Source organism: Pagrus major, chromosome 3, assembly GCF_040436345.1.
Source record: "Pagrus major chromosome 3, Pma_NU_1.0".
NCBI classification, from domain to species: domain Eukaryota; kingdom Metazoa; phylum Chordata; class Actinopteri; order Spariformes; family Sparidae; genus Pagrus; species Pagrus major.
Window position 1 is genome coordinate 17758089 of NC_133217.1, and position 24005 is coordinate 17782093.

Consider the following 24005-nt stretch of genomic DNA (forward strand, 5'->3'; position numbering starts at 1 on the left):
CACCCTCCTGAGGTTATCTGTATGCATCACGCAGAGAGCCTGTTCACAATCCCCCACTAATGTAAATATATATGTAAATACCAGCATGTGTGATCCGGGGACAAGGGCAGCCGTGCAACATCTGGGTGAGATGTCAATCAATGCACGGATGGAAAACATGGCTGCGCATTTGATAAGCAGCGTACTCCACAGAGCTGGCTGTGTGTTGTGTCTCTGCATCCATGTGCAAATATCAAAAGCATCAGCAGAACACGCTGTACACTGCTTTAGACGTAATGAATCGTCTCTGTGCAGGTGAGGTGCGAGCCTGCTAAAAAATTCAGGACTTTATTAACTGCTGCCTCAACGCTGTGTGAGGGGAATAATAAATAAATCCACAGCAAACGTCTTACGAAGATTTAATGTACATTTATTCTTAACACGTGGAACATATAGTATAAAGATTTCATACTGAATAAATGATATTCATTAAGCCAAAAAAAGGAAAAAAGAGGAATTTACATCAAGTTTTTAGCTACATCATCTGAAATACAAATATGCAGAATCCGCATCACTGGAAAAAAAATAAACAAAATAAACAAAATTAAAATGGTTTCTTCATCAAGGTCTAGTTTGTCATTTATGAAGGAGCTCAAATGGAACCGCAGACATGATTTTTGTTATACTCTCTACACCCAGACCGGAGACAAACTGAAACTTGAAGTTGTGTTTGTTGGGGGGAGGGGGGGTGGCATTGGACAGCAGCTAAACACCCCCTGGAGCGCGATACGAGCAGGGTGAGGCGCCTAAGTAACGGAGAGGGTGGGCGTCAAGTAATCACATGGCGTACTTGATGCAGGGAAACTTGTAATCGTCAAAGATTAAAAATGGTGAAGAGCAACAGAAGTTGAGAAAGAGAGAGAAGTGTAATGTACAACATCATATATACACTGCAGCTTGGACTGCATCTAGAGTTGAGGACCAGTCCTAAAGAGGTGACTTTTTAATATAAGGGTCAAGTCATACAATCAAGGGACAAAGAGAAGAGGTCGGGGTGTTGTAGGTTCACCATACTTTGGGGGGAAAGCCGTTTTCTCTCTCGACATTAACTAAAACTGTTTTTAAAAACTACAGTTTGCTGCCAAGCCAGCGTATCTCAGTGTGAAACAGTATTATTACAGTATGTTTACAGTTTTTAAGGTGTACAGTACAGAAAAAAGTCCTACAATCTACTGCACAGGCCTCCCATGACAGATGTCTGTTCACAGCCAATAATGTGGTTCCTGTGGGGCTGAGTATATAGCATCCAAAGTTACAGCAATTATACCACACCACAGTCCGTGAGTCTATGAAGCCTCCAAACATGAACCATAATATTGTTTAGTCCGTGCCCTCTTCCCCCTGCCGACCCCCCGAGGGAGAAAGCGAGCACACGTATCCCCCAAACTCACTGTAAACGAGACAGCAACTTTGGTTACAGTTTCTTCTTTTTTCTGGAGATTTTTTCTTTTCATTAAAAAACAAGTCCTTTCCGCAGGGCAGCGCACTCTGTCCTTTGCCTGGGTCCCAATCTGCTCTTGTTTGTCAGTATCTTTCCATTTCAGACGTTTAAAATCCACAGCTACTTCATGATATTCCTTCCTTTAGTGAGAAGCAGGGGTAGAAAGACAGTGGAATCCGAGGTGATTTTGCATAAATTAAAAAAAAAAAGGACAGTCAGTTTTGCTCTTTTCACTCACACGCAACAGACACACACACATACAAAAAAAAGGGGGGGTGGGGTGACTGGGAACGGAAAGAGGCAGAGCTGAAACCTCCCCACGGCTGTCATGACTGGCCAATCAGAAACAGTACGTCACAGATCACTTGGGACACCAGAGAGTTCATAAGTGGAGACACTGAGATGTCCAGTAGCCGCGACTCGTACAAAGTGAACTCCGAGTGGTTTTCCTCCACCTTAGCCAGGGCGTGCAGGGCCCGGGCTGCCCGCCGCATCATGTCCACACTGGTGGGCTCAAACTGAGGTGCGCCCTGCATTTGTAGCAGAGAGCTCTGGCTCTGCTGGTACTGTGTGGCAGCTAGGCTGTCCTCCAGGAAGCCCAGCAGGTTACCCACGCTGCCTTTCTGCACAGCGATAGACCTCGCTGCTAGGCTGTCACCCTGGGCCAAGTTAGCCAACAGGACGACCGCCATTTCCCGACAAACGGCCACCTTGCGTTCACCAACCAGACGCACCAGTGAGCCGTACAGCTTCTCCAAGCGGCTGAACGGTGGCGTTGCCAGAATGAGGTCGACGTTGTTGTCCTGGATGCTGAGCTTGCTGAGGGTCTCGAGGACCAGTCTCTGGGGGGAAAGTGAGCCGTGGGGCCCCAGCGTGGGGAAGGGGTCCAGGGCCTCTGCTGAGGGGCAGACGGCCCAGTGGAGCAGGCCATCCAGCAGCGGCAGGCATATACTCTCTGGGTAGATAGAAAGGTCCAGCTGGCCTGAGATGTTCGCCAGAGTGACCAGGCAGTTCTCCCTTAACACTTCGAGGCAATCCCACCACCACTCATCTCTCTCGCAGCTCACGCCTTCATCCTCCTCCTCTTCCTTCTCGTAGGTGACGGGCGCCTGTTTGCGTTCGGGGTGCCTGTGGTGGAGCAGCACCAGGCGGCCCAACAGCAGCAGGAGCCCTGGGTGTTTCGACATCTCCTGGTCATTTCCGGGAATGAAGGAGAGGCTTCGCACAATGTTGGACACGCAGATGCAGCGCCGAGCTAACGAGTCCTGCCAGTATGACAGGGTGCTGAGCGGCGTTTCGTCCTTGCTGTGAGGCTCGTCCTCCAGGATCTTGATGTTGCGTCGGCTCTGGAGGTCAGGGTTGATGCTGAAGAGGTATTTGCCATTCTCTTTCTGCTCTTCAGCACCTCCACGAACCGCTTCCTCCGTGACCGACCCTGGGCGGGCAGATAGTACATCATCGATGGTGGCAGTGACCGGTGCACCAATGGGAAGAGGAGGAGGGGTCTTCTCCGCTGGAGACTTCTGCGGTTCAGAAGACTGGGGTTGCTGCTGCCGAGGCTTGTCCTCCCCATTGGACTTGGCTTTCTCCGGGTTATCCATCACAGTCTCAGTCGCCTGGACCTTCTTGCGGCTCTCAGTGGCTGTTGCCGTGCGTTTCCGCTGCTTCAGAAGGTCCATCCGGCTCTCAAAGTGGGTCTGGATGTGTTCGGTAGTGTCACCACCACCAATGCTCCAGTGTATCAGGCCGCTGTCAAAGCTTTGCCGCTGCCCAAGCTTGGACGAGTGGTTCAACAGGAAGGGGTTCTTCTTCCTCACCACCTTGATGGGGAGTTTATCAAACTTGCTAGCCTGCTTGGGCTTCTCCATGTGGAGGTTGGGGTCCTGGGAGGACCCTGAGGTAGAGGTATTGGGTTCCTTGATAGAAGACTCCCTTTCCTTCTCCTCTTCCTCATCCTCTGAAGACTTGTGTTTCTGTGAGCTCTCATCCTCCTGTTTCACCTGGACCAGCAAGGAGGTGTCAGGATTGGCCTTTGTTTCCTCCACTTCCTCATCCTCTTCGTCGTCTTCGTCCAAGTCCATGTCCTCGCCTTCAGGCATGGGCATGTCATCATCAGAGTCCTCAGCAGCGTTGGGGTCTATGAGGGTGCGCTGGCCGGGGTCTCCTACTTCGTACTCCTTTAAGATGCCAAAGATCTCGATGAGGCAGCGCCGGAAGTACTCCACCACCAGCTCCAAGAATCCAGGCAGCTGAGAAAGAGAAGAAGAAGAAAGTCACCAAAACAATCCAATAAACAACTCATGAATACATGTGTGACAAGATATGTCAGATTATTGTGTTAATGTAAGTTGAACAGATGTAGCTTACCTGGCACAAGTTGAAAGTAGAAATGCTATTGTCATCATACAGTAAAATGTTAATGGTGTCCAAGGCCCAGGTGCTTTCAGCTAGTAAGCCTGACTTTAGTGACATCATCACTCTCCAAGCCTCAGGAGTGCCTGAAAAGACAAGAACAGACAGAATATGAGCAAACCTGAGTATGATCAGTTATAACCACTGTGAATGACAGGTGTTAGTCCATCTGTACCATCAGGATTGGTATTAATGTAACTCCTTATTACTTATGTCACCTATTACAAGCAGCTTTTATCTGTTACACAATTAAATTGCCCACAGCACAGCCAGAGGTATCAAATGGCAAATTCAGGTCAGGCAGGCGGGTGGTCATTAATTAGATATTTGGTGGTGATTAGTACTGGGGCCACTCATTTAGAGAAAAGGTCAAACAGAGCACTTTAGACTCCAGTCTATGTCCGTTCTCAATGAGCAGTTTTTGATTCAGTAACTTTGTCTTAAATGTCTTCTCATACAGCCTTTTATTTTAGTCTTAACTGCACTTTGTTCACTGTATATGCATGTCTTTTGAAAATACAGAGCAAGGAATGAAATAAAAGTTCTGTACCAATGTCCTTCATGGTGAGTCGCCTGCGGGGCTTCAGGTGGGGTTGCGAGGCCTCCACAGAGCCAGGAGGGAAGGCCACATCTCGCCTGATCATGGGTTGCTGCACAGGGGCCTGGCCAATATGTGAGGCGGGTACCGGGGGTCCAGCTTTCTGCACCTTAATGCCCGGATGCATATAGGGCGACTTGCTGGGTGACGTCCTGCTTTCCATGGGCCGGGGCATGGGTGCTGGGCTTGACACCTGAGGAATGTGGTTCTGGGAAGTCTGGTAGGTGGATGGCAGGGGTCTGGTCATGGGAGGTCCGGAACCACCGGGGCCAAATGGTGGCTGTCGCTGGTTGACGTGGCTAGGCCACTGACCCTCATGGTTCATGCGTTGGTCTGACGGCATCATCTCCTCCGAGCGGTTCATGCCGTGGTAGCTGGGGCCCTGGCCGGGTACAGGAGGCCCCTGTCGGTTGGGATAGTTGGGGTAGCCCATCTCATTGCGACCCTGCCACATTGGGCCCTGGGGGCCATCAGGACCTGAAGGCATGGGTGTCGCCATCATCTGGGGAGGCATTGGGGACTGGGAATTGGGGCCTGCAGATGACGGTCCTCGGTCCCGGCCAAAGGGGAAAGGGAACTGGTTCTGTGGGCCTGGTGGTCTGCGTTCCCCTCCAGGGTACGCATTATACTGGTTATACATATCCTGTTGGCCCTGGGGTCCTGAGGACTGGGGTCCTGGCTGCTGCTGACCAGTGTAGGGTACGTTGTACATTTCTCCCTCATGGCGCTTGGCTGGAGGACCATACCCTCCATCTACAGGACGCTTGTAGTTCTGTCAGAAGACAAGTTTCAGCGTTATACTTAACAATTGCTTCTGTTCAACAGATCCCAGCACAGATAGGAAAGTTTACTGTTAATAGATATATGCTAAAAATCTATCTTTAATTATGGGAACGTTAAAAAGAAAGAAATCAATTTGCAGTATGAGCAGGGCAAACACCGAACAAAATGTTCTTACCGGTTGCTGCTGTGGATACATTCCTGGCTGTTGATTTGGGTAAGGGCCACCAGGGGGAGCTCCTTGGCCAGGGAACTGATTGGTATAGGAGTCATGCCTGGAAACAATAACAAAAGTTCACACCACTACATTTCACATTTCTTCTTTACAGTAAATACACAAACAGTTGTAGTAAGAAACTCCAACGCTGAAAATCCTATTGTTTTCTAAAATTATCACACTGGCCTTAAAAACAACAACATCTCTATTTCACCCTTCATACAGACCAATCTTTGCTGTGAATGGTACTGACCGTTGCTGTGGTGGAGGGCGGCTGGGCGAGTACATCCCTGTGTCGGCTCCAGAAGGCATCATGTTTGGCTGAGGAGCTCCTGGTCCCATGGTGCCATCAGGTCCCATGCCTGGCTCCTGTCTGTAAAGCCAACAAACACTCGTCAGTTTGATTTGACTTAAATGGATATTGAGGTGGACATTTGACTAGTACAGGCCTGATCTCATTATTGTAAAGCAGTTTGTAACACTTTTATGCATGATTTACAGATACATATAAATATATAAGTAGAACAACATGCTGACCACTTGGAGATTAATGCAGTATGTTTACCTTCGGTCATATCCGTAAGGGTACTGTTGCCTCTGGCCCATCTGCATGTTGCCCATAGGGCCTGGAGGGCCTCTGTTATACTGTTCTCCCATTCCACTGTTGGGGCCTGGTTGCATGAACTGCTCTCCAGCTTCAAACAGAAAAACACAGGTCATTGTTAGTTTCAGCTCTAATTGAACTCCTACAGCATCTGATTGGCTGGTTTGGCTGTTGCTTACCTTTCCTCATGCCACCGAAGGGGTCTTTGTTGGACTCGTAGGGACCCATTCGGCCCATCATCTCTGGGCCACCCATGCCAGGCTGGTAGCCCTGTGAGTTAGGAGTCATAGCGTTCCTTCTGGAAAACGCTGGGTCGCCGCCATCGGCAAAGGGGTCCTGCAGATTAACGCTACTCCTATAGGACCACAAGAGGCTTCTTTGTGAAAAAGAAAACTATTTGGTTCACAGATATTATTTTCAATACATTATATTTTAAGTTTCCAATTTATTCAGGACAATTAAATGGTTTGTAATTCTTCTTGTCCTGCCTCTACAAACTGATCTCCAAAATAGGAGATCGTGTGCAATGAATGCATCTACTTTATTTATTTTGCAGTTTTTGGGTGGCATTCTTGATATTGTTCAGGGCTGCAAGTAACGATTATTTTCATTGTTGATTAATCTGTCGATTGTTTTCTCGATTAATCACTTAGTTGTTTGGTCTACTAAATGTCAGAAAATACGAAAAGAAATGTCAGTTCCCAGGATGACGTTGTCAAATTACTTGTTTTGTCCACAACCCAAAGACATTCAGTTTTCAGTCAGAGAGGAGTAAAGACACCATAAAATATTCACGTCAACACACTAGAATTTTGACGCTTTTTGACATAACGTATTTAATCAATTAAATTAATTAACTCAATTAATTTATTCGTTAATGACTAATCGATTAATTGTTGTAGATCTAGTACTATTCTTTACATTATATATAATTAGTTAGTAGTAGTAGTGTCATTTTCCAAACCCCAAATACATTGTTTAAACAATTTTTTTTTAATACTTTTATCATTATAATACTCCTCTTTCACACTCAGTAACAAGCTGGTTGGCTGTGTGTTTATCTTAACATCATCTACCATTACATAATCTTAACATATTTTCCTGTTTGTTGTATTCCATTTCCATTTCCTGATCCAATTTCTCCACAGGGATCAGTTTCATTTCACTGTCAAGACTCCTGATATTGTTAACATCACAGAAACATGATATTGTGGCTTCTAACTTGTACCTGACGCCGGGCATTGGAGGCATTTGCGTGTGAGGGGTGGAGGCTGGGGTGGGGGGCTTCAGGTCTCCCCCCTCTGCCATCGAACTACTGGTGGACTGAGGCGTCTGGGGTCCTTGCAGGGATCCAGAACCAGCTGCAAAACAAAGATACACACACTGAGTACTGAGAAACGACAAGAAAGTCCTCGGGTTTGTAAAACGCATTTTTATTTTATTCTAGAGAATTCAAAGCACATCCCCTCCTCCTCTCTTCACTCCAGGAATAAAGGCGAGAGTCGATAGCTGATAGTGAAGCGGGGTAGTCTTGTGGATAGGCTGAGCACTGCTGGGGGCTTTTAGGAACACATGCTGCTTTTGGCAATCCTAAATCCCATTAAGAAATTCCTGAGCGCTGCACAGAGGAACACAGTTTGTGTCAAGCTGACTGGCTTTTGAGTGCGCAGCCAGCGAAAATGTTGAATCTTCCAGCTCATCACAGCATGCCAACCCCCCCCACTTCCCATCACCCTCCTCCTCAACCACCGCCGGCTCTCGGAGTCACCAGGAAACAATGATCTAAACCCTGACTCTGACAGATTACTGCCTGACCTGTACAGACAGCAAGATGTGTGTGTGTGTGTGTGTGCATGAGAGTGAGTGAGTGATTGTTTGTGTTGTGTGTGTGTGTGACATAGTAGCGCTCATCCTTAACTTCAGCTCAGGACTTCTCACTATTAGCACGCCAGTCTGATGACTCACAGGTTCCCATTCATTAAAACTGGCACACACACACACATACACACACACACAACACCAGGGTCACTGGCAGGTCACATTTATTCACATTTTCTCACATCACCCTCTCGCCTCTCTCACTCTCACACACATACACACACATTAGCCGACTCCCCCACCCCCTCGTCCTCCCCCTCCCGCCTCCTCCCTCTGGGCAGGGATTTCCCTCTACTAAAGATGAAGGGAGGAAAGGGGAGGGGGGAGGGGGAGGATCTCGTGAGGACAGAAAAAAAATAGCATGGTAGAAACAGAGTCAGAGTCAGAGAGAGAGAGAGAGAAGTGCATGATTTTTACGCACACACATACACACACATTCAAGCCTCTTCCCCCCATTCATCATTTCTGGCTCAGCACTAATCTCCAGGGAGTGTTGCCTTGCCTCTGTAGCCCTGGGCCAGGCACCAGGCAGCGAGGACACGCCACTGACGGGGCATCGCTATCGCCAAATCACCTCCCGCCCCGCGCCCCCTCCCTCCCCCTCTTCCCATCTCTTCCTTCGTACTAACTAGAGGGCTGATGCCAGCTGACAAGCACCCTGATGTCTCCTGTAACAACACCCCGGCGCTGACTCAGTGCCCCGTGTCTGACAGCCTGGGTCTCGGCCAGACTGAAGCAACACGTGGTCGCTCCTGGTGTGGTTGGCCCCTGGCAGCTAAAGCCCTCCAAAACAAACAGCTTCCAGGCGACACGTCGTCCTGAGACCACCCCACTGCATCCCCCTTAACCTCTGACTGACTGCCAGTTTACACACTGACTTTTCCCCCCAACATTCAGAGTTCATTGAAAGGTTTGGCATTCTGGTGGCATCGCTGTTCGCGCATAACCCAACGGGAGGGAAGTGTGAAAGGACAAGTCTTTCGTCATGTCCTGTGCAAATGCCAGGGAGTAGTCCCCCATGAGATGTCTTCGTGGAACTGTCCAGAGGATGCGCCGCACTTCTGTGACTTATAGCTACACCGTCGCCATTTACAACTCCTCCAATATACGCCAAAATAGCAGTGATTTATGGGGGATGGCAGCCTCGTACAGGAGATGACAAACGATGGTCTGAGATCGGCTTTTAACGGTGCAATTAATAGGATACAATAAAATAAGGTGGTTTATAGGGCAGATGATGTGAGGCAAATAGAGCAAGGAGGATGTGATGAATTGCATGGCAACCACAATGTGCCTCAGGGAGAAAGTTAAAAGGAAATAAGCTTTCACTCATTGGATACGAGTGTGATTTACAGACATGGCGATGGGGTGCTCACCTGGGCTGGGAGGCTGGATCTTGGGCTGGTTCTTTTTGGTGTCCGTGTTGAAGAAGTCCGGGGGCGGGTCCTCGCCGCGCTCGATCTTGCACTCGAAGGCGTACAAACACTGGATGTACTGTTTCTTGAGCGAACTGGCCGCGCTGCTCGACGTGCCCACGTTCAGGTTGGTGGCCAGCTCCCTCCACTTCTTGTTCTTGTTCACCTGGTGGGCGACAGATGAAGGAGGAGGCTCAGAGAGCAGCACACAACAGCCTTACAGGGATTACAGTGCTGTCTGTTTTAATGCTGGATATTCAAATTCAGGTGGAATCCAGGCATACCTGGGTGAGGCCGCCGATCTCTTTGACGGAAATGTAGAGTCTGAAGAGATCGAGAGGCTTGCGTCCCACTGCGGGTAGGTTGTTCATGCCCATGGCCTTCTCTTCAGCAAACGCCAGGTATCGATCTACCCACATCTTCCTCTCTGGCTCTGGGCCGAGCTCGTATAGACGAGTGATCTTCTCATTGGTAATGGTGGATGAGCTTGACTTCTACAGGATGACGGAAAAAATCATGAGTTTGAGGAAAAAAAAGCTCTAATGAGCAACAATAATTTCGTGGTGTGGATTTAGAATTCTTACCTTTTTGGATTCAGGCTTGGGCGTCCCCTCCACTTTATTGTTCATCTTCGGTGCAGGGGCCATTTTCTCCATGCCAAACTCCGTACTGGGAGCCATTCCTGGGTGTTCAGTGGTAAAAAGACGAAGGTGAAAAATAGAACATAACCACTCTATAACAACCTTTTAATGGACAAAACATCCAGGCCCACAACTCTCCTGCGACTGTGTAGCTTTTACTCACCAGGGGTGTTGTTGGCCATATTTGTTCCCATTGGGTACGGCCCTGGACCTCCCTGGTTCATCATACCGTGCATGCTGTTCATGCCAGGGCCGTATGGAGAGCCTGTTCCCATCATGCCCTGGGACATGTTAGGGTAGCCAGGTGGCCTAGAGGAGAGAATGCTTGTTAATAAAGAACACTTGGGAAAAGTTTTTAATTTGAAAGTCATCCTTTTCATGCCTTTTGTTTGATCCTGTAACAAATCTAAGCTTTTTTCTTGTCTTGCATTAACTGGGTTTAGCTTATTATGTAGGAAACATCAATTTACGTCATATGATTCTAGCAATAGCCAGGCCCACGAGTGCCTCTCAGTAGGCTGAGCTGGCATCCACGCCAGGGAGAGATGTGATTCACTGATGTCAGAGACCATCTCCTGCTCTCTATTTCTCTCCACTTCTTCCTTTTCTCTCAGAGATAAGTGTTTGGTCTACTGCCATCTACTCCGCAGCACACTCCGGCACCAAAACACACAACAGACCGGCTTGCACGTGGGAAGAACCAATCATTTTTCATGGTCACACAACCAGCACATATGAGGAAGGACACACACACATACACACTCAGCTAAAAGATGAAAAAAACAAAAAAAACTCAGGCTTAAGAGTAATACAATGAGTCGAACAGACTCTCGTCATCGGCTCTCTTATGTGTCATTGAGACAGTGATGCAGTCAGCAGCTGGAAGCACCCACCTGTTGTGTATGGAGTTCGTGGGTCCGTGGTGCATGGCCGGGACGCCGTCCTTCCTGTTCATGCCTGGAGGGGGACACATCCCAGAGGCCACCTGAGGAGGCATGCCGGCCATGTTTGAGGCCATCCCAGGACCGTAGGGCCGAGCACCCATCTGCCCCGGGCCTATCCTGCCAGGCGGGATGGCTCCATACGGAGCCCCGCTGCCCTGACCAGGCATGGGGTTCATGGTGCCGCCCATGCCAGGACCACTGGGGGGGTAGTTGGCATTGGGCATCCCTGTGTAGCCAGGCTGCCTGGGGTAACCTGGAAGGGTCACAGATTGACAGAAACTTACATTTCTAGCCTGCTACACCCAAACATCTGATAGGGTTTCATTCCAACCAATTGTGTTTATAAACTGTGTTTCGGGCTAAAACAGAGAAATCTGCAGAAGGACTTCTACTCATCTGTCCCTGCCGAGATAAAGAGTTTCAGCAGTCCAGCTCTAAATTTACCTCCGCGCAGCCTGTTCTGACAAGCAGCCTGATGAAGCGGGCTTTATCTGGCCCTCGCTGCTCGCTGCTATGACTCATAGCAGAACTTCTTCAAAGCCCACAGAAACCATCTGAGACTTCAAAGTGAAGTGATAGAATTTCATAAATATATGAAGTGAGAGGAAACTTCAAAGTCTTTTTTAAAATCTGGTCTATCTATGAAACTGTGATGGTCGCAGGGCGTCAACTGTAAACTCATTCATAATATTTTTAGGATTGGAAAAAACTGCGTGATATGACTGAGCAGAGAGCACCACTCAACACTGTACTCTCCTCTCTCCTTTACTAACCACTGTAGAGGGCCTTACACCTCTGCCCTGAGGCCTCACCTTGTGGACCGTACTGCCCTCCCTGAGGCCCGTAGTTTCCCATGGAGTTGTTCTGGGGATAAGGTCCCATCCCACTATGTATCTGGCCTCCTGAAGACTGGCGTGGAGATAAGGCGGAGCCAGGCTGTCCAGGGGACCCGTAGGGGGGCATCTGAGGGTTCCGCATGTACACTGGAGAGGATGAGAGGAAAAGTCATTACAATTCATTTGTAAAACACGAAATATGAAATCTCTGCATGTGCACAAAAACACAGCAGTAAAGAGTCTTTTTCTGCTGTTACTCTCATTCAACCTGGCAAGTAGATTACAAGCACATTCTAATTTAATGATACAGCCTGGGGGAGCGTTTAGAGGAGAAAGGAATGCATACAAATGCAAACAATCACACCTAAGAGCTGCTGAGAAGGTGGCACACTTTTCTCTAACTGTTGGCCACTGAGCTAAGGAGAAGTTAAGTATTTTTTTTCTTACTGTATTTTTCACAAAACTCTATGTATCGACACTCACCCCTGTCCTGGCCCATGGCTGACTGGTTCATGGAAGAGTGCATGATGCTGTCCGACTGGACACTGGGTGGCCGGGGAGGCATCTGATTACCTGCAGGACAGCAACACAAGGCTCAGAAAGGTTGAGACCTTCAGAAATCTTGTTATCTTCAGTCTTTGCATGTCGTTCAACTTTTAAAATATTGACCATCAACTGACCAATCAAATTCAAAAATAGAAACACTATGACAGCGTCCTATTGGATGCCTGTTAAACTGCTCTCCACTAAGAGTTGTAGGTGGCATCCTAACTGCTGTTTTCTCCGGCGTCTGGGTGGTTTACTAGCATCATGTTAGGAAGAAATGTTCCCATCTGGCAAGTCACTTCATGAATTACAAATGTGGTCTGTTTGTATCTGCGAGTGAGCAAGTGTTGAATTAAAACTCTAAATCTTTTTCATTGTTACAGGATGTTTCACACACCATCTCACCAACTCTGTATGAAAAATGTATTCACGTTATTTTCCTGGTTAGTTATTTTCAGCAGGCCTAACTGCTATAACACTATAAAAATAAAAAAATACTATATGTAACAAAATAATGCAGTAAAGAAATACAGAATGTGTTTGGGAATATATTTCAGTTGCATATTGTAGTTTTGATACAGCTGTGAACTTGTTTAAAACATGCAACAAATATCTGCCAAACTCTGTCATACATGAGCAAAAATCACATCAACAGTGCTTTAGATTTAGATCTTTCCAACGACAAAAAGTGTTAGTCTGTTTTTACCTGGCACAGCAGCAGGGGACAGAGGGCCAGTGCGGGAGGGGGTGACGCTAGCAGGAGAACCCACAGGTGATGGCGAGGGCCCACGTATGCCTGGCAGGTGGGGCGAAGTGTGCGGAGAGAAGGGCGACTGGGCAGGATTGCTCTGCTCGCCCTGACTGCTGGACACCCCCGAGGTGCTGACACCCGGGCTCAAGGCGCCCTCTGTACCAGTGGGCAGGTCATCGATGGAGCCCGAAAGGTCCTGGAACAAGAGGAGGAACACAGGTTAATGATGTATTTTGTACAGGGCAAATGAAGTTAGTCTAATCTTTTGATACATTCTGGGTTTCTATCTGTCGACTGTAAAGACTGAGCTGGGAGCTCTGCCAACTTTGCCAATTTGTTTTTACTTCTGTGGGTAAAACCATGAAATATGGCTAACACAGCTGATGACTTCTCATTTTTAATGGTTTATGTGTTTCTTAAAACCCAATTCATTCACTTTACAGTAACCCATGGCAGCTAGGCCTACAACTAACCTTTATTTTCATTATTGATTAATCTGCCCTTCATTTTCACGATTAATCGATTAACTGTTTAGTCTGTAAAATGTCAAAGAATAGTGAAAAATGATGTCTTCAAATTGCTTCTTTTGCCCAACAGTCCAACACTCAAAGACTCTTCATTTACTGTCATACATGATAAAGAAAAGCAGCAAACCCTTACATTTAAGATGCTGGAACCAGCAAATGTTTGACAGTTTTGCTTAAAAAAGAAAAGAAAATTGCAATTAATCAATTATCAAAATAGCAAGAGCAATACATTTTCTTTTGATTGACTGATAGTTGCAGCTCTAATGAAAACTGATTAAAATGTTATTTAATGCACCATTTCAGCAGTGTATACTGGGATAGGTTAAACAGGATTATGATGGAGTAAAAGAGAAATTAAGTAGAAAAACCTGAAACACGATATCAAAGTCTGTGTGTTGGTGTGTGTGAGGAGGGATGTAACTAAAGCCCAGTTTGTCTCAGAGTCTAATATGTGACAATTTGCTGCATCTGGGGGAATGTGAATCCAATTCAGGTGTTTTCCTGCACACACTTCACTGAGGAGGGTTTCAGAGTCATGTCAAAGTCAAGTGAAGTCAAATCAAGTGAGTGGAAATCCAAACAGCCACCAATGCGTTACAGCAATCTTTCCCCTCACCAAGATGTGTCTGTTATTCTCTCACACAACAGTGCCAGCTCTATTATGGCACAAACACACATTCAGGTGCAATGACTTCTTTCTCCACCTTTTTAAAAATACTCCACATCACTTCTATAATGCTGATAATGATCCATCTTGGCAAGGAGAACTCCGTTTGTGTGGCTTGCAAAGAGAAAGTGGGGGGAAAAAATATTTGAAGCAAGTCATCTTGGGAGGCAGTTGAAATAATTGGTGCTGGGCACCGGCTCTGGTGCCATGTGGTGTTGTTATTGAGCCTCGCTGGCTGTGACACAAAGACAGCCATGCGGGCAAGAAGGTAGGAATGCAGCCGGCGATGATTATGTTTGTGGGAAGGTGAATGTTTACACACTGGCCACTCACGTGGAGCCCATGTGCTCGCTCAGAAATGCAAGCTCATCTGCCAGTCACATCGGAGGAGGGAAAAAAAATGGGAGGGAGGAGGAGGAGGGAAAAAAAAGCACTCATTGGAAGGTGGCCAACTATTCCCATAGAAATCTCACACTCGCAGGCTGGCTGCAGCCCCGAAGCCGGTGGTTTTGCACTTGAAACAGCGCCCGTTGCTATTTTTGGGACGTGACCTGATGGAGGAACCCCAGAGGGAGTGACAGGAGCAGAACGCTGATTCAGAATCCACCCCCCACCCCCCCTCCAATCCACCCCCACCCTATTCCCTCTGCCCTCCCTCCATCTCTTCCTCTCACTTCACTGACTGAACAAACCCAGGCCTTTCTGACCCGCACAGAAGATGTGACAACTACAAAACCATGCGAAAAGCAGCAGGAGTGCTTTATGTACAAGAATCACACTCTTAAGACTTTCATTGGCTGATACCCAATTAATGTTCACAAATGTAAAATCAGGTCAGAACAAGGCAGAGCCATGCTGTGTGAACGACAGAGCAGGGAGATCTTAAAGAGCAGAGATCAAACAGCATGACATTCTTTGCTTAAACAACCATGGCGGGATCCTTTTTCCAACAGCCAGCATCGTCAGCTGACCTACATCCCCCCCTCTTCCCAACCAGCACCACCCCACCTCCACTCAGACATCACAAGACTGGTCATCTGACAGAGGGCTCAGTCTGAAGGCCCCGGGCCAGCCGCCAAGATGACCACCTCGGCAGCTGCCACACTCAGAGCATTAGAGATCACAACAGAGTTGTGTCCCCGCCACAAAAACCCGCCTACACCAACTCCTCCACCCCCATCCGACCCAGACTACAGGGCAAAAAGGTCAGGGGTCAGTTCCTGGAGTTACGCCCAGGAGTCACCTCTGAGCAGGAGGTCACTGTGGACGGCTGCACGGGCCTACTCACTTCAGTCACAAGAAAGAAAGAGACACCAAGAAAGCATTAATCAAGCAGGATCTATCCTCTCAAAAGAATCCAACATTGAAAAGTGGGATTTGAGGTACTCTGGGGTCCCTTGCGTGCATATAAGCAGAATGCAGATCAGTTGGGTAAACATCTACCTGAACTAAGAGGTTTCATTGCCATTTTTAGTAATATTAATATTTTAGCAGTATACTATTAACACTGTATGGATGTTATGGCTGAGCTTGAAGTTACACATCTCACTTGCCATTTATAACTACTATTATTGGCTATTTGTGCAGTAACAAATGTGTTCAGCTGAATTAAGGTGCACCAGTCGCTGCTGGGAAGTAGCAGATTGGTATCAGATGTACAAACACTTGTGTACTTGCCAAATACGGATTCCAGCATCGTACAAAGCATCGGAAGGATTTACATTACTGGTATTAGTATCAGAACAACCCGACAAGAAATCAGTAAAATTACAAGCATAACAAATTGTGATTTACTTGATAGTTGCTGAATGGTACAGAAGGATTAATATTTCCACTGTGTGGTTTCAGGTTATGTTTTCACTCGTGTCCATTTATTTGTTGGTTGGTTGGTTTGTTAGCAGCATTACACAAAAACTACTGAACAGATTCCCATGAAACTTGGAGGGAGGATGGGTCTCAGCCCAGAATATACCCCATTAATTGTTTATCCAATATTTTTTTCTTAATTCCTATAAGATTGCTAGGTAGGTCATTTTTCAAAATCTTTGTTAATTTCTCAGGGAATAATTGATGCATCATGATGAAAAAATATGGCGTATTTAGGTACTTAGTGTCTATGAGTGAGCACAAGTTGATGCATATCCTAATAAAGGTCTATTATTCTTCAGCAACACAATGGAGATTATGATGGTTGATTACGGTGGTTTAAATTTAGAGTGATACAGAGCTGTCAAGTTTGATATTGGATTAGACTAGATTGAATTAAATGGGACTATTCAGCCTGTGGCGGAGGTATGCGCTCTACTAAACGCCATTCAGGTTTATTGCTACAGCAGTAGCACAGGTCCCCAGAACAGATTTGACAAGGGTTACGATTTGGATTGGGATTCAGAACTGGATTGAGATTTTCCTAATTTTTCTCCCTCAGATTTTCTTGTACCAGACCTGTGGAACAGAATTTCACTGGAAACAAAGAACAGCCACCGGGTCGAACACTAAAGACTGCATCCTCAATCCACTGACAGAATAATAAAGTGGCTGTTTGTATTAATTACCTTAAAAAAACTGGATCTAGTGTTACTTAACTCTTTAAGAATGCTTTGAGAAGTCTGGCTCATTTTGTTAAATGCAAGAAGGGGGCTTTGTAGAAAAATTATGATAATATTAAACCATAATACAATAGGATTAACAAAAATATTCCTGAATTGTGTTTCTTATGACCAAATCTCATCAAAATGTTTATTGGCCATAATTCAAAAGGTACAAAAAAATTAAATACAAATCTATAAAAACATTCACATATGCACTTTCTATACTGGAACGTATGCAGCACAGAGGGCGAGCTCTTCTGTAAATATCTGACAACTGACAGCTCTGATCCCTCAGCCTGGATAGGCAGAAGCATTGCACAGGCGCACACACGCACACACACGCACACACACACACACACCACACACACACACACACAAGCTCCTACCTACTCCCACTCTGCAGTCATTGATTTTTCCCGGCTCAATACTGCACAGCACCAGCCTGTTCTGCTGACTGCACAAGCCGGACAGCGAGAGGAGAGGAGAGGAAGGAGGAGGAGGAGGAGGAGGTAGTGGTGGTGGAGGAGGAGGGGGAGGGGGAGGTCGCTGATACTGATGCTGCTGTGGCTCTGCTATTCAACACGCTCATTATTAGAAGGCAAATGATGAAGAGGACGTGGATGAAGCATGAGGAGGAGTTGAGGGACGGTGGGGCGGCTAAGTTTGAGTGTGGGGGTTTGTGAGCTCTGACGAAGGTTACAGCAGTATTATCCATGACAATAATAACAGCTGATTACATGAAAATCATCAATTACATGCTAGTTTTCTGTATGCAGAAAAGGGGGATATATGTGAGCTGTGTTGTGGAGAGAAGCACAGAGCTGCAGCTCTTTCTGTGGAGCTTCAAGCTCCTCTCTATGGCAGCCATTTTGTGTTTTTCCCAGCACTGCCTAACATGGAACTTCAGAGCTGAGAACTGCACAACAGTGTTCACAATGTTTGAGGCAAAAACACAGATTTATAACAAAAGAGGTGATGAAAATGCACTAAAAAATCCTAGAAAATAATAAGAAAATTTATTTTAATGCAATAATTGTTCTTGAATGTGGAAAATGGCAGAAAGTCTTTACTGCTCCTATTATTCCCATATTCTCCACTGCTCCTCTGAGTGTGCTGTCTCTGAGTCATCTGCTCTGCTCTCCTCTCTGCCATCCTAATGTATTCCATTTGCAGATTACTTCACTGAATCAATCAAGCCCGACCAGAGCCATTAGTCTGCCAAGCCAGCCGATTTCTTCTTCTTCTTCTTTTTCCTTTTTTTGTAGGTTATGAGAAACAGAAAGTAGGTAGCGTAGCAGCCCTGAGCTAATGAAACATATCTGGATTGTGTGACCCTGGCCACTAGTGTGTAACCAGATCTGGTGGTGGTGGTAGAGGAGGTGGGGGCAGAGTTCATCCCTCAGTCACACACTCTCCCTGACCCACTCTTCTCTGTCATTCTCAGACCTCAGGCTTTCACCAACCGCCTAGTTGGCAGGCTTTCTCTTTCTCAGGCCTCCAGATGCTAAACACAATATACAGGGAGAACAAAAAAAAAAAGAAAAGAAGAGAAAATCTCACTCGCTCCAGACTTGCACGCACACACACTCACACATCCTCTGTGGTGAGGCGATAGCTGAGGAAGAGAGAGTAGGAAGGAGGGGGAGAGATAGAGGAGTGGTAGAGGGAAAAAAATGGCTGCATCTCAAGGGCTGCCATGGTTACTGTGATCCACGTGGTTGACACATTAGAGCCGACACAGTCCCTCCCCCTGTTGCTGCCATCCCTCTCTCTCTCTCTCGGCGGCCTCCCTGCGTGCCTGGCAGGGTCACGGTGCAGTCAGCTACTACAAAAGAAGCAGCCCGTCATTGTTACAGGAAACGCAGACGCACCAAAGCCGTGTTCCTCCCCCCCCTCCACCACCGCCACCGCTTTAATTACACACTCAGCCTCCAGGCCTTTCACGCTGAGGAGGCCTGGGAGACACGCACATACACATAGAGTGGACAAACACTAAACAACAGAACCTTGAACTTCTTCGCTGTCTCTCCTGAGTCCCTGATGTTTATGTTTATATGCCGGCGACCTCGTCAGTGAGAACACTCCAGCGCTGCGCATTTAGCACTCATTCAGGGGCAAAGTGGGCTTTTGATATCCGAACAGGGTCATGGGAAAAGTCATCTATTCCCTTTTAAGCTTAAGATCAAGTGAACATTTCTGAGCATATTTTCTAAAGGAGTTTCTCTTCTCTTTCTCCCAGCTCAGCCCCAGAACGTGCCGACTCGTCTGAGCCCAGAAGCAGATTATCTTCAGACCACAATCACAGCGCTTCTATCTGCGCACACAGATGACAGATAGACTGCAGGCGCTCAGACTAAATAAAATGTAGCCTGTCTCGGCTATTAAACCACCTGTGACGACTCCGTGCTGCAGTAGCATGAGATCACAGCAGGAAATGTTCAGGTGTTGAACAAGACGACAGACAGGTGGGTGTTGCTGATGCCTCAGCCACCTGCCCAGAGGGTCCCACCTGCATCTAAGAGTTGTGCCGAGCTATGAGGAGCTTCTGGAAGTCCATGGAAGGCTTGGAGAGAGGCAGCTCCAGCCCCAGCTCCAGGTTTGCAGGGCTGAGCTCAACCATAAGGGGGCACTCCCATCCCACTATGAGGGAAGAACTGGAGAAAGGAGGAGAAGCAAGGCCCCTGCCTCATACAGCAGCAGCAGCCATTACAGGGTTTCACATACAGCACAGGCTGACGAGAAACTCTCTATACACTGTTGGAGCAACCTATAGATGCACCAGGCAACTCTTAGCCAATCCACACGATGATATAGACGAGAGCTGTTGAGCAGGTGGTTCAAAGACAAATCCATGGATGAATTTAACATGTATAAGTTCTGTTATTTCATTTCTCTTATATGTAGGCAAACAACAAACATGGATAACGAACACGATGCTCGGAGCCTGGGAGCACCCTGCTGGGGTTAGATATCTCGTCTGGAGTATCAGTGCCACAGACACATTGTCTACTACCTCCAGCTCCCCAGAGATCACCATTACACTTTATCACCAGCAGCCACGTGGGAAGGATAACAACACGGACAGAAAAAGTACGAGATGAAAGAGTGAAGCAGCACAATTCAGAAAAAAAGTCTTGTACCGCTAAGGCGTAAAAAATACAGTTCATTTGACACTGATCAATACTGCTTTAACATTCCTGTGTGATACAGGCTTGCAGTAAGAAAAAAAAGAAAATAAAGGCCAACTATGAATCTTAATCAATGAGAAGGGAGTTCTTTTTTAAACGCTCCACATTTGCCTAATTGAGCTTCTCTGTGGGGGTAACAAAAAAGGGGGTGTGCAAGGCACACAAACACTGCAGCAGCCTGTGTGTAGCTAACACAGAGTAGATGAAGGGAGGTGGTGGAGGGGAGGAGGGCGATGGGGAGGAGGGGGGTCTGATTGCTGTGAATAATGGGGAGATGGTGTGTGCGTGGGGGGCCTTTTGTAGAGATCACAATAGTAGCAGGGAGTCCCAGGGCAGCGCACAGATGCCCAAGTGAGACAGGCAGCTGCCCAGCCCGAGGTGAGGGGTGCCGGGATACGGAGGGCGAGGGGGCTGGAGGGGCCTCAGGGTGAGCTGGTTGGGGGGGAGGCTCCAGACCCCTACAGCCAGTCTGCCTGCTCTCCAGAGCACCAACGCCCCTCCCCTCCTACTGTCACACTCACACATAGCATGTCTAGGGGGCGCTACCAAAGCAACCAGCAGTGAATTAACTGAGGGAGTGGGGGGGGAAATAATACAGAGGTTATTTCGTATAGAGAGAGAGAGAGAGAGAGAGAGAGAGAGAGAGAGAGAGAGAGAGAGAGAGAGAGAGAGAGAGAGAGAGAGAGAGAGAGAGAGAGAGAGAGAGAGAGAGAGTTAATTTCATTGTGAGGCTGGTTTCATCCATCCAGGCTCAGCAGCTTGTTCCAGCGAGAGCAGGAGCGAGCCGAGCACAGACAGTGCTGCAGTCAGCCACAGTCTTTGTGCTGCAAAACTAGCTCAGCCCAGCAGAAATGGAGGCAGAGGGGAGGGGCATGGGAGAGTGTGTGTGAGAGTGTGAGAGTGTGTGAGTGAGCGGAGAGAGCAAAAAGGGAGAGGGAGAGTGCTCTGCCAGTGTGTGTGTGTGTGTGTGCGCAAGCTCACAAGAGCAAAACAGAGCTCGGGGTTTTAGCAAGCAGGCTGAGAAACAATTCAGTGAGGCAAATGCAAAACAACACACTTTGTCAGCAGATTGAATTTTCTCAAGTACATTAATTAAAAATCACATAGAGGAAAGAAAGGGGTGAGACAGAGAGGGAGCAGGGGAGAGAAACAGACGAGCTCGGAGGAGGGAGGGAGGGCGGGTGAGAGCAGTGCGAGTGAGAGGCACCCTGGAATCTGAATAAGACATGTCCGCACAGGAAGCAAGGGCCCCAGAATAGCAACAGGAAACTGGCCCCGGACTCTGAATACTGTCAGCGTCAGAGCCTCGCAAAACAAGGCTGCGCTGCACAGCGTTATGAAAGCTGATTTACTGAGAGAAGAGAGAGAACGAGGAAGGGGAGAGGAGGAGGAGGAGGGGAGGAGGGCGCAGGCGAGGGAAAGAGAAAACGAGAATTTAGATAGAAAGAGGAACGGCAGAGAGTGAAATATATATATATATATATACAAAAACAGAAAGAAAGGGAGAAATGCAGCAAAAACAGAGTGTAATAGTGTAAGGCAGGGAGGGGGGTTGGGCTGGGTAGGAGAGGAGAGGAGAGGAAAAAAGTGGGCCGGCCTTGTCAGGCTGATTGCTCCAGAGCTATGTCGCAAAAACAAGCTTAGCTGCAGGAGGAGAGCAGAGCTGGGCTGGGCTGAGCGGGGAAGGAGGATTGCAGGAGGGGGACTCAGAGTTGATCAAGACTGGAAGATCCCTCAGTTCCAGATCAGGAGGCTCGGCACATAACATTAAAGGTCATTAAGGAGGGGGGCGTGGAGGGGGGGTTGATGTGGGTGGTCCTTGAGCTTTGCAAATGCAGTGCATAAGACTGAATTCATTCAAGGGTGGGGTCGTAATAGGCATTGATGTAGTGATCAATTTAAAAGGTGGGAAAACTAGGACCTCCAGAAAGAAAAAATAATAATAATGTCAAGTCATGTATGGGTTTCATCACTTAAAAAAAATACTCCTTATCTATCATATATAATACTTAAGTTGTGAATTTCAAGTAGGACTGAATAATGACACTAAGTCCACCGCTGTTAATAGGCAAATATACACCCCTGACACACGTTAGACAATGTAAACCCTCATGGCCCTTTCTTCAAGATAAAACCACTCCACTCCACATGAATGCTCTTATTTGGAAAGGCAAGAGCAACAGGAAGATGAAGGAAAGAAAAAACAAACTCAAGCGCGGGTGTGTGACCAACATGTGACCTTCCTCTCAAGTCTGGAGCACATTCAGACACATCAGAAAAGAGGAGCATCACGACTGGTGGGCGGTCCTGAGTGGGATTAGTCCCACAGTGGAGAAAGGGTGTACAAAAGACATGGGAGAGGACAAGGAGATTTACAACAAAAAAAAAAAAAAAAAAAAAGAGGGAGCAAGGTGGGAGGGAGGGACGTTGGTGGTGGTCTGGTAGTTATTCTCATTCCCATGGGTTGACTTAGAGAGGAAGTGTCACTTCCAGGGACAGTTACAGCACAGCTCTGGCCTGCTTCACTTCTGCGGGAGACTTGATCTGGAGCAGGTGGGCTTTTGTATTAGCAAGGAGCTTTCATAACATGAAGGATGCTAGAAATGCTTTCCTAAATAAAGACACTGGAGCCTATTCTTGCACAGAATATTTCTTCAAAACATGACTCAGAATGTCGGCACCAAAAACCTGAGGAGTTTGGAATGTGAGCAGCTATTGTGGTCAACAAAGGAGGACTTTGGTGATTTAAAGTTTGTGACTTGTGATGGATGGATTACTAAAAAATGGATTAAAGATTAAAGCAGCATATGCTGAGATATCATGACTGTTAGCCCTTAGCATGAGTCAAGCTCTACCAACACAGGGACCTTATTTCAGAAACAATATCGACAGTAGTTAATGGTGAATGACAGTAATTTTTATTATCCTGTTTGAATTACAAATATATTTGTGAATTTAAGATACATTTTCAAGTTTTATGGAGTTGCAGTTTGTCATCAAATTGTTGTAAAAGTCTGTGAAAATACCGAATTAGAAAGACTAAACTCCCAACAATTGCTTAAATGATGTCGTTTTAACACTCACTGCAAACCTTGTACATTAGCTAGCTCACAAAACTGTATCATTTTCCTTTTACATAGCTGCATCTGTCAATATGGTCAGACTTGTTGTGATTTTTACCTTTACCAAGGTGACGGCTATGTTGGTGTTGGTGATATATATTTTTGAGACGATGTAATGCAATAATATTTTACCATCTTTACAACAAACTGCAACTTTCATGATTTGAAAAATTATCTTTTAAATTGAAAAACATCAGCACAATTCAAACAGGAAAAAAAAATTGTTTGACTCTTGCCATTGACTATTACACATAATTTTTCTGAAATAAGGTTCCGTCAGGGAAACCAGCAGTGGAGGGCCTTAGCCTCTCCATTAGACCTTCCATGCTTCCTAAGTGCCCACATCTTTCGAGCTCCACACCTCCAGTTTCACCACAGACTTTATGCTGAAAATTTCCAGTCCCAATCTCAAACTGAGATTGCCCTAATGTCATCACAATGATGACATGATTACTGCTGTTTTTTTTCTTTTTTAAAATGTTGAAAGTGATGTGCTGACCAACAGAAGACACAATACAACAGTTTTTATAAGCTGTGCAATACTGCTTGTGAAGAGTATAGTCGTTCATGTGTAAAATTGGTGGAGTGCCCCTGTAATCAGCCAATATGGCGTTTCATTATAGACAATGTGACACATTTGATAAAGAAAAACAGAAAAAACTGCTCCTCTTGCCTCCTCTGAGCTCTTAATTCATTTAGGAAATTACTTTATTGTTATCAGGTCACAGGAACATTTTAAATTTCCACTTGTATTGCTTGTTATTCTGTACTCACTGCAAGTTGTTTTTAGATTCACATCAGCTACACT

At 46.6% G+C, this 24005-nt stretch overlaps 1 protein-coding gene across 3 annotated transcripts in view; it reads right to left on the reverse strand.

Moving 5' to 3' along the window:
• Nucleotides 1-393: 393 nt before the first annotated feature.
• Nucleotides 394-24005, reverse strand: part of arid1ab (AT-rich interactive domain 1Ab) — a 54725-nt gene continuing 31113 nt past the window's right edge. For 2 of the 3 annotated variants that reach the window (XM_073462927.1, XM_073462925.1), the window contains exons 5-21: nt 13763-13801; nt 13058-13298; nt 12289-12378; nt 11782-11952; nt 10919-11222; nt 10189-10334; nt 9969-10066; nt 9669-9878; nt 9346-9550; nt 7320-7452; nt 6271-6446; nt 6053-6182; nt 5741-5860; nt 5449-5545; nt 4443-5262; nt 3848-3978; nt 394-3729 (exon numbers count right to left, since the gene is read on the reverse strand). In XM_073462927.1, the coding sequence (XP_073319028.1) occupies nt 1807-3729; nt 3848-3978; nt 4443-5262; nt 5449-5545; nt 5741-5860; nt 6053-6182; nt 6271-6446; nt 7320-7452; nt 9346-9550; nt 9669-9878; nt 9969-10066; nt 10189-10334; nt 10919-11222; nt 11782-11952; nt 12289-12378; nt 13058-13298; nt 13763-13801 (5034 nt within the window). In that variant the 3' untranslated portion in view covers nt 394-1806. The remainder of the gene's footprint in view (nt 3730-3847; nt 3979-4442; nt 5263-5448; nt 5546-5740; nt 5861-6052; nt 6183-6270; nt 6447-7319; nt 7453-9345; nt 9551-9668; nt 9879-9968; nt 10067-10188; nt 10335-10918; nt 11223-11781; nt 11953-12288; nt 12379-13057; nt 13299-13762; nt 13802-24005) is intronic. The other variant, XM_073462926.1, reaches the window with a different exon arrangement.